At 45.7% G+C, this 10,762-nt stretch overlaps 1 protein-coding gene across 1 annotated transcript in view; it reads left to right on the top strand.

The window, feature by feature from the left end:
• LOC121576894 (nuclear factor of activated T-cells, cytoplasmic 3) overlaps positions 1-10,762 on the top strand; it is a 28,216-nt gene continuing 17,454 nt past the window's right edge. Inside the window, exons 1-3 of the mRNA XM_041890447.2 lie at positions 1-442; positions 4,989-6,180; positions 6,544-6,706. Of these exons, the coding sequence (XP_041746381.1) occupies positions 355-442; positions 4,989-6,180; positions 6,544-6,706 (1,443 nt within the window). The 5' untranslated portion in view covers positions 1-354. The remainder of the gene's footprint in view (positions 443-4,988; positions 6,181-6,543; positions 6,707-10,762) is intronic.

Here is a 10,762-nt window from a genome sequence, read left to right as displayed (position 1 = left end):
ACCGAGCTGTCTTTAATGCTTTGTTTGTAATGTGGAAGTTTAGAGTAGACTGCTAGCCTACTTCATAAGTCATCGAGAGTACCTACAGTCAAACTATTGTCTATGCTTCTTCTTTAGTCCCAGAACTGAACTGGTGAAGTATCAAGAGAATATAATATAATCGTAATAAATGTCGCCTGGAGGGGACACGCATTTAGGAATCGCTTTAGTTATTTACAACTTCGGATAGGCTTCTTGTTGCTGTTTATAGTGTGAACTAAAATTATTCACTCCTGTTGTATCGTTAACCTTTTGAATTCAGTTTTGAAACAACCCAGGAATAAAGAACGTTAAAGAACCGACCTGTAAGACCGAATGACTACTGTAAATTGTAGCGGCAATGAGGAACTGGACTTCAGACTTATTTTCGGGGAGGACGCGCAACAACAGCTAGGCCCCACAGGTGAGTTCTTATTTATTTTTTTTACAATGTATCCGCTGTATTCCACAAAGCCTTAATATAATATTACAAAGTTACCCATTTGGTGTTCATTTACTGTTTGTTTCGCCTTGGCTAGATTGCGGTATCTGGTCATCGAGCAGAACCACGACTGTAGGCTACGGTCATTGACATATGTGTCGGCTACTGTAGCCCTGTACATAACCTAGGCTATCAATTGAGTAGCCTAATAAGCCTAGAGTAGCCTACAGATGAAGTTGAATAAGCATTAACTTTTTATATCTTTAAATGTTAGGCTTAAGTTCTAACATAAAATACCACACTAGTGTTTTATTATTGTACTGTAATCAATGTGCATAATAACCAGTGGCGATTTTAGCATGTAAATCTTGGTTGGGCAAACCCCACCAAAATAACTATTTGTTCAGCACTTTTGAAATGTATGGCGACAGAATTCAGAACATGGTCCGTTCTTACAGTATTCTCCCTGTACACCAAGTCAGAACCGTAGGATAAACAGGGTGTATATAAGCAGACAATGAAAGCTCTTACAATATTCGATGATGACGTTTCTCTAAAACCGGCTATAGGCTACATGTGCACCACAAAGTCAGAACAGTAGGCTAACTTATGAGGTGAAAAGGGGAGCAAATTATTAGGGTGAGGCACATGGGCTACTAACAGCTTACACAACATACACTTAGTAATACTTTATTAGCTACAGTATACATATCTCCCTGGCATATTACATCATTTATGCAGCAGCATACAATACATTTTTGGACTCACCTTGTTGTGCTGTGCTCACATGAACAGGAAGGTGGCGCGGCAATCCTTCTTGTGGGCTCTAGAAAGAGGCCCGAAATCCCGACTTGGACTTCAGAGTTGGATGACCAGTTCCGAGTTTCCAGTTGTTTTGAACGCGCCAGAAGTCATGCTGGATTGATAGCATTGTCAATGTATTCAAACTTTTCTGGACTATGGCGTTACCCCCTTTTTCGTGATATCCAATTGGTAATTACGATCGTGTCTCATCCCTGCAATTCCCCTATGGACTCGGCGAAGGTCGAGTGAAGCCGCACTGCTTCTTGACACACTGCTCGCTTAACCCAGAAGCCAGCCACACCAATGTGTCGGAGGAAACACTGTCAAACTGACGACCGAAGTTGACCGACCGGCCCGCCACAAGGAGTCGCTAGAGCACTATGAGACAAGGACATCCCGGCCGGCCAAACCCTCCCCTAACCCGGACGACGCTGGGCTAATTGTGCGCCGTCGTATGGGTCTTCAGGTCACGGCCGGCTGTGACACAGCCTGGGATCGAACCCGGGGCTGCAGTGGCGATTTAGCACTCATTGTTAAATTTGCGATTTCCAAATTGTTGTGTAACGTTTATGTCCAATGGCCGATGAGCACCGATACGTTTTATCTATAATTTCTCTTCAAATGACAAGGATTGAAAAGGATTTGCCAGTAGATTGCCGACTTGATGCATGATGATGACTGCTTGTCTTGCTTGCTAGCTAAGATTTTGAAAGTATGATGTTGACATGATCAGTCCAATCAAAGCTAAGGTAGATATGCAGTGCCTTGCAAAAGTGTTCATCCCCCTTGGCGTTTTTTCTATTTTGTTGCATTACAACCTGACATTGAAATTGATTTTTATTTGGATTTCATGAAATGGACATACACAAAATAGTCCAAATCGGTGAAGTGAAATGAAAAAAATAACTTGTTTAAAAAAATTGTTTCATCTCAGTGCTTGAGGCGTCACTACAGACCCCCTGGTTTGATTCCAGGCTGTATCACAAACGGCCGTGATTGGGAGTCCCATAGGGCGGCACACAATTGGCCCAGCGTCGCCTGGGTTTGGCTGGTGTAGGCCGTCATTGTAAATAAGAATTTGTTCTTATCTGACTTGCCTAGTTAAATAAATAAAAAATAAAAATGAATTGGTGTTTGCCAAAATGCATGTGGGAGACTCCCCAAACATATGGAAGAAGGTACTCTGGTCAGATGAGACTAAAATTGAGCTTTTTGGCCATCAAGGAAAACGCTATATCTGTCGCAAACCCAACACCTCTCATCACCCCGAGAACACCATCCCCACAGTGAAGCATGGTAGTGGCAGGGACTGGGAAACTGGTCAGAATTGAAGGAATGATGGATGGTGCTAAATACAGGGAAATTCTTGAGAGACACCTGTTTCAGTCTTCCAGAGATTTGAGACTGGGACGGAGGTTCACCTTCCAGCAGGACAATGACCCTAAGCATACTGCTAAAGCAACACTTGAGTGGTTTAAGGGGAAACATTGAAATGTCTTGGAATGGCCTAGTCAAAGCCCAGACCTCAATCCAATTGAGAATCTGTGGTATGACTTAAAGATTGCTGTAGACCAGCGGAACCCATCCAACTTGAAGGAGCTGGAGCAGTTTTGCCTTGATAGTTATGCACGCTCAAGTTTTCTGTTTTTGTGTAAATCAAATGATACAAACCCCCAATAAATCAATTTTAATTCCAGGTTGTAAGGAAACAAAATAGGAAAAATGCCAAGGGGGGTGAATACTTTCTCAAGCCACTGTAATGTGATTTGATGTAATTTTATCTGTGGCCAATGACCTTGAGCCTTATTGGATGGGCACTTCTAATGTAAGTCTATGGCAGCACCCAAGGGGCTTGAATTTTCGAGCTCTACCCGTACATTTTGCGGTGACATAGTGTCCCCATGAGTGACAGAACTCTGAGCCAATCACTGCTCAACTAGAGAACATTACCAACCCCTACGCTCTGTATTTCCCGCTGGCTGCACCACCACCACAGAAAGCACTGAGCTAGGCTGAAACACCTGCATTTTGGAGCTGCCTTACTCAAGAAAGCAAAAAAGAGACCATGTTTGTATGCGGCTCTGCACCACATGCCCTAAATGACGCGTCGCCACTGAAAACACTAGACATCTTGAATGACATGGAGTGTATTACACAGTTGTAAATTGGTTTTGGTTATATCTAATTAGATCCTGGTCCAGTTGAAATTTTGACATATGCAACATCCGGATGGCTCAATATTCAGTATCACTGTGTAATTTGTAGAATAAAACACTATTGTATTGACAACTGTCCATTTTGTCATTTGGGTGGTCTTGCACAGAGATTTCCGGAGAAAGGCCTGGGGAAAGGCTCAAATGTCAGTTACAAATGGGGTTTGAAAAGGGAAAGGTGATATCTATTGTAATTGAAGAGCATAAAACATACTGATAGATGCCCACTCCCTGGTTGCCATCAGCCAAGTCTCTTGTCTGTTTCCTTCCTAATTTCCAACTCCTGTGAATGGCACCCGCATCTCAGTCAGGCACCAACACACTCTACCACCCAGCCAGAGGGGCCGCCGAGCCGGTGTTGCATCAGATAACATTTATATTAATTACATTCATTTTGCAAATAAGTCAAGGCGAAGGGCCGTTCTTTTATGTACGCCATATCATGGCACACATAGCCCTTGGACATCTCACCCTCTTCGCATTTTGCGTGCAGACCAGGCCAGAGCAGGACAGTGTGCAGGGATGTTTGTCCTGTGTGAACTGGTGTGGATAGTAGGCTGTGGAGTTGAAAATGATCGACACGACCACTTATCACAGGCATTCTGCTGATATTGTTCATTAAGATAAGTAGCCTATACTAGAGAAATGTGAAGTTTGAAATGAGTTTGTAATATTGGTAATTGGGACAATTGATGGCTACAACCATCAAACTAGTAGTAGGATCATTTTGAAAAACTGTGGTGCACATGAATGATATAAATGTATCATTCTATTTATTGTTATTGCATCAATTCAGGCAATTTATCACGATATGGAATTTTGTCCATATCGCTGACCAGCTCTAGAAGGCACCACTTTTGCTGCTGCTACTCAGTTGACTGCTGTGAGAACGTACAGTTAGTTAGTTGTGTGATTTAGCTTGGCGAGTGCTGCTGTTGTTAATCTATCCATCGCCATGCCACAGGGGCCCCTGCCAAACATGTTAATCTCTATGTCTTCCCCACAGTTTGTAGAGAGACTCTGAAATGGCATTTATGACAAAACTTTCCCAGTGGGTTAACCTATGGATGACTAGTCTAGGCTGTCTGTGTTATAGGATAGATCAAAAGAGAGAGTAGTAGATAGTGAGTAGTTGATCAGAGAATTATCATTTGTTTGTCTGTTATCTCCTCTTCCTCTGCCTGGACTATGGAGTAATACAGGGAGCAATGGCACCATTTTTATCTGCTACTATATGCCCTAAAGAGTTGCATTGAAACTGAACATCCCCCTCAATTTGCCTACACTCTTAGAAGAAAAGGTGCTATCTAGAACCAAAAAGGGTTCTTCGGGCAGGCCCCATAGGAGAACCCTTTGAAGAACCCCAGTTGGTTCCAGGTATAACCCTTTTGGTTCCAGGTTCCCTTTCCAGAGGGTTCTACATGGAACCCAAAATAGTTCTACCTGGAACCAAAAAGGGTTATCCTATGGGGACAGCCTCTTTTCTAAGAGTGTACTTTTTTTATACCCAGGTCCAGACCCTGGTGACAGCACGCCATACTACACCACCCAGTCTATGATCAATCAGCCTATTGGCCAGGCCCAGGACTTACAACAGAGCCAGCAGCACCATCAGGCTGCTTCTCAACAAGCTCTTCTCCAAACCTATGATAACTACCACCCCAGCTCCAGCTATGAAGTTCACAGTTCCAGATACTGTCCCATGGGACACCTCCCCAAGGCATTCGACTGCCCAAGCATCCAGATCACGTCTATCGGTCACAGTCACCAAGAGCTGGGCTCCAGCCAGGAGGCCGTGCCCATCAGCGGGGCAGACGGCGGGGGGGAGTGCGGTCGTGAACGGTCCTGGTCCAGGGACCACCTCTACCTACCCCTGGACCCCGGTTACAGGGACTCATCCTCCCTGAACCCCAGCCCTTGCAGCAGCCTGTCCTCCAGGAGCTGGCTGTCCGACGTGTCGTCCTGTGAGTCCTTCTCCCATGTTTACGACGACGTGGAGGCTGAGCTGAACGAGGCGACTTCCCGATTCACCATGGGCTCCCCGCTGGCCTCTCCCCTGGCCTCCCCTGGCTGCTCACCACAGGGCCAGGCCGCAGTGGGATTCGGGGTGGAGCTGTGGCAGCAGCAGTACTTCATGAACACCCACTCCCTCTCGCCCCACCAGTCCCCTCGCCAGTCGCCCCGTCAGTCCCCCTGTCACTCTCCACGCAACAGCGTCACAGACGAGAACTGGCTTAACCCGCTCCCCACCTCCAGGTCCGGCTCAAGGCCCACATCACCTTGTGGAAAGAGACGGCACTCCAGCGCAGACGTCTATGGACACGGACCTTCCCCCTCCCCATCCCCTCATCAGTCCCCCTGCCCCACCCCGGGCCACTCTCCCAGGGGCAGCGTAACAGAGGACACCTGGATGGTTGGAAGCCCTGGTGCCATGGGGGCCCTCCTGTACAGCCTCCCTGAGGTAGACGTTCCTTCCAAAACCAGGAGGACCTCTAAGCAGGCTCACGTGGGTCTACTGCATGGACAGGGAGACTCAGGGCTGGTGCTCAAAGACCAAGGAGTCGTGTTGCCTAACCTGGACTCCCCTGCAGAGGAGTCTGGGTCTACTCTAAAACAGGATGGCCTTTTTGAAGAACTATTTTTCTCAGTTCCCTCACACTTCACCTGGAGCAAACCCAAACCTGGCAACACACCCCTTTTCAGGTTTGTTATTCATAAATTCTCACGTATGCTTCATCATGCTAACCACCAGTTGAAAACTCAGCATGGTGCAGACATTGTACTACCATAGCAACCTTAGCAAGGCCAAGGGTCAGGAGAGCATAACTAGAGGTGAAGAACAAAACACCGACCTCCATGTTTTTTTTTAACACCAAATCTTAATGACTATGTTTATGAGAAAGAATGTCTGGGTTGTATTCGTTAGCACACACTGTAGCAAACATTTTTGTAATGGAAAATTAGCATTTTTTAAATTGGCAAGTTCAGGTAGTCCCTCCCTGTTTCAGTCTGTTTTCTTCCATTTACTGCCTAATTAATACGACCCTGTGTTGCCTCCCCACCCAGGACCTCATCCCTGCCCCCACTGGACTGGCCCCTGCCCAGCCAGTTTGGCCAGTGCGAGCTGAAGGTGGATGTGCAGCCACGGGGCCACCACAGGGCCCACTACGAGACAGAGGGCAGTCGGGGGGCCATCAAGGCTGCCTCAGGGGGACACCCTGTAGTCAAGGTAAAGAGAAAGTATTTCACAACCTCATGACACCAGACCTGGGTCCAAATAGTATTTGCACTTGGCAAGCTCAATCTAGCACAGCTAAAGTATTTAAACACATACTATTTGAATCCAGGTCTGCATGACAAATATATGTATAGAGGGTCACTGTCGGCTCTGACCTAGAAGATCAATATGATTGTGCCAAACTTTATGCTTGGTTCACATAAAAAGTTGTGTTTTGATAAACTGCTGTTTGCAGTTGTAACCTTGAGGTGTCAATCAACGTGTGACATCCTGAGATATCAAAGGAAGTGTTCTTGTTACACTGAACTGACTTAGTCTAATAAGTTGAGTAGGTGTTTTGTGCAATTACTCCATTCCTGTTATTACTTGAATCAGGAATGTGTTTAACAATGTTATCAGGGGTTTGTGACACTTGTTCATATATTAGGCTCAGTAAATATGGGGGGTGATGTAGCTTATTCAAACCCAACCAACCACGAGCACTGGCGGCCCTAATCTCATGCTGTATTTTCTCTCTCTCTCGCTCTCTCGCTCTCTCTCGCTCTCTCTCTCTGTAAACGACAGATACATGGTAACCCTCAGACAGACAGCCTGTTATTGTAGACAAACAGCTCTTCATTTAACACAGGAGCGTGCAAGCATGTGTGTGTACATGTGAGCATTGCCATGGAAGCCATAACTCCAGTAAACAACTAGGCTGTGCTGTGACTCACTACATTTTATGTTATTTAATTTTTTTATTTCACCTTTATTTAACCAGGTAAGCCAGTTGAGAGCAAGTTCTCATTTACAACTGCGACCTGGCCAAGATAAAGCAAAGCAGTGCGATAAAAACGACAACAACACAGAGTTACATATGGAATAAACAAAACGTACAGTCAATGATACAATAGAAAATCTATATACAGTGTGTGCAAATGTAGTAAGTTATGGAGGTAAGGCAATAAAAAGGTCATAGTGCAAAATAATTACAATTTAGTATAAACACTGGAGTGATAGATGTGCAGAAGATGATGTGCAAATAGAGATACTGGGGTGCAAATTAGCAAAATAAATAACAATGTAAATAACAATATAGGGATGAGGTAGTTGGGTGGGCTAATTACAGATGGGCTGTGTACAGGTGCAGTGATCGGTAAGCTGCTCTGACAACTGATGCTTAAAGTTAGTGAGGGAGATAAGTGTCTCCAGCTTCAGAGATTTTTGCAGTTCATTCCAGTCATTTGCAGCAGAGAACTGGAAGGAATGGCGGCCAAAAGAGGTGTTGGCTTTGGGGATAACCAGTGAGATATACCTGCTGGAACGCATACTACGGGTTGGTGTTGCTATGGTGACCAATGATCTAAGATAAGGCGGGGATTTGCCTAGAAGTGATTTATAGATGACCTGGAGCCAGTGGGTTTGGCGACGAATATGTAGTGAGGGCCAGCCAACGAGAGTGTACAGGTCACAATGGTGGGTAGTATATGGGGCTTTGGTGACAAAACAGATGGCACTGTGATAGACTACATCCAATTTGCTGAGTAGAGTGTTGGAAGCTATTTTGTAAATGACATCGCCGAAGTCAAGGATCAGTAGGATAGTCAGTTTTACGAGGGTATGTTTGGCAGCATGAGTGAAGGAGGCTTTGTTGCGAAATAGGAAGCCGATTCTAGATTTAACTTTGGATTGGAGATGCTTAATGTGAGTAGAGTTTACGGTCTAACCAGACACCTAGGTATTTGTAGTTGTCCACATATTCTAAGTTAGACCCGCCGAGAGTAGTGACTCTAGTCGGGCGGGCGGGTGCAAGCAGCGTTCGATTGAAGAGCATGCATTTAGTTTTACTAGCGTTTAAGAGCAGTTGGAGGCCACGGAAGGAGTGTTGTATGGTATTGAAGCTCGTTTGGAGGTTTGTTAACACAGTGTCCAATGAAGGGCCAGATGTATACAAAATGGTGTCGTCTGCGTAGAGGTGGATCTGAGAGTCACCAGCAGCAAGAGCGACATAATTGAAATACACAGAGAATAGAGTCGGCCCGAGAATTGAACCCTGTGGCACCCCCATAGAGACTGCCAGAGGTCCAGACAACAGGCCCTCCGATTTGACACATTGAACTCTATCTGAGAAGTAGTTGGTGAACCAGGCGAGGCAGTCATTTGAGAAACCAAGGCTATTTAGTCTGCCAATAAGAATGCGGTGATTGACAGAGTCAAAAGCCTTGGCCAGGTCGATGAAGACGGCTGCACAGTACTGTCTTTTATCGATCACGGTTATTATATCATTTAGGACCTTAAGCGTGGCTGAGGTGCATACATGACCAGCTCGGAAAGCAGATTGCATAGCGGAGAAGGTACGGTGGGATTCGAAATGGTCGGTGATCTGTTAACTTGGCTTTCAAATACTTTTGAAAGGCAGGGCAGGATGGATATAGGTCTGTAACAGTTTGGATCTAGAGTGTCACCCCCTTTGAAGAGGGGGATGACCGCGGCAGCTTTCCAATCTCTGGGGATCTCAGACGATACAAAAGAGAGGTTGAACAGGCTAGTAATAGGGGTTGCGACAATTTCGGTGGCTAATTTTAGAAAGAAAGGGTCCAGATTGTCTAGCCCAGCTGATTTGTAGGGGTCCAGATTTAGCAGCTCTTTCAGGACATCAGCTATCTGAATTTGGGTGAAGGAGAAGCGGGGGGGCCATGGGCAAGTTGCAGCGGAGGGTGCAGAGCTGGTGGCCGGGGTAGGGGTAGCCAGGTGGAAAGCATGGCCAGCCGTAGCAAAATGCTTATTGAAATTCTCGATTATCGTAGATTTATCGGTGGTGACAGTGTTTCCTAGCCTCAGTGCAGTGGGTAGCTGGGAGGAGGTGCTCTTATTCCCCAATGGACTTTACAGTGTCCCAAAACTTTTTGGAGTTAGTGCTACAGGATGCAAATTTCTGTTTGAAAAAGATAGCCTTTGCTTTCCTAACTGATTGTGGACATATCGCGGGGGCTGTTCGATGCTAATGCAGTATGCCACAGGATGTTTTTGTGCTGGTCAAGGGCAGTCAAGTCTGGGTTGAACCAGGGGCTATATCTGTTCTTAGTTCTGAATTTTTTGAATGGGGCATGCTTATTTAAGATGGAGAGGAAAGCACTTTTGAAGAACATCCAGGCATCCTCTACTGACGGAATGAGGTCAGTATCCATCCAGGATACCCGGGCCAGGTCAATTAGAAAGGTCTGCTTGCTGAAGTGTTTTAGGGAGCGTTTGACAGTGATGGGGTCCCGTGTAGCTCAGTTGGTAGAGCATGGTGCTTGCAACGCCAGGGTTGTGGGTTCGATTCCCACGGGGGGCCAGTATGAAAAAATGTATGCACTCACTAACTGTAAGTCGCTCTAGATAAGAGCGTCTGCTAAATGACTAAAATGTAAATGTAAATGAGGGGTCATTTGACCGCGGACCCATTACGGATGCAGGCAATGAGGCAGTGATCGCTGAGATCCTGGTTGAAGACAGCAGAGGTGTATTTAGAGGGTAAATTAGTCAGGATGATATCTATGAGGGTGCCCATGTTTACGGAATTAGGATTGTACCTGGTAGGTTCCTTGATGATTTGTGTGAGATTGAGGGCATCTAGTTTAGATTGTAGGACGGCCGGGGTGTTAAGCATATCCCATTTTTGGTCACCAAGCAGTACGAAATCTGAGGATAGATGGGGGGCAAGCAATTCACATATGGTGTCCAGGGCACAACTGGGGGCTGAGGGGGGTCTGTAGCAAGCGGCAACAGTGAGAGACTTATTTCTGGAAAGGTGGATTTTTAGAAGTAGAAGCTCAAACTGTTTGGGCACAGACCTGGATAGTATGATAGAGCTCTGCAGGCTATCTCTACAGTAGATTGCAACTCCGCCCCCTTTGGCAGTTTTATCTAGACGGAAAATGATGTAGCTTGGAATGGACATTTCTGAATTTTTGGTGGCCTTCCTAAGCTCAGATTCAGACACTGCTATAACATCAGGGTTGGCAGAGTGTGCTAACGCATTGAATAACTCAAACTTGGGGAGGAGACTTCTGATGTTAACATGCA

This window comes from Coregonus clupeaformis, chromosome 11 (assembly GCF_020615455.1).
Source record: "Coregonus clupeaformis isolate EN_2021a chromosome 11, ASM2061545v1, whole genome shotgun sequence".
NCBI lineage: Eukaryota > Metazoa > Chordata > Actinopteri > Salmoniformes > Salmonidae > Coregonus > Coregonus clupeaformis.
Note: the sequence above shows the minus strand (reverse complement) of the source record. Positions and strands in the feature narration are given on the sequence as shown.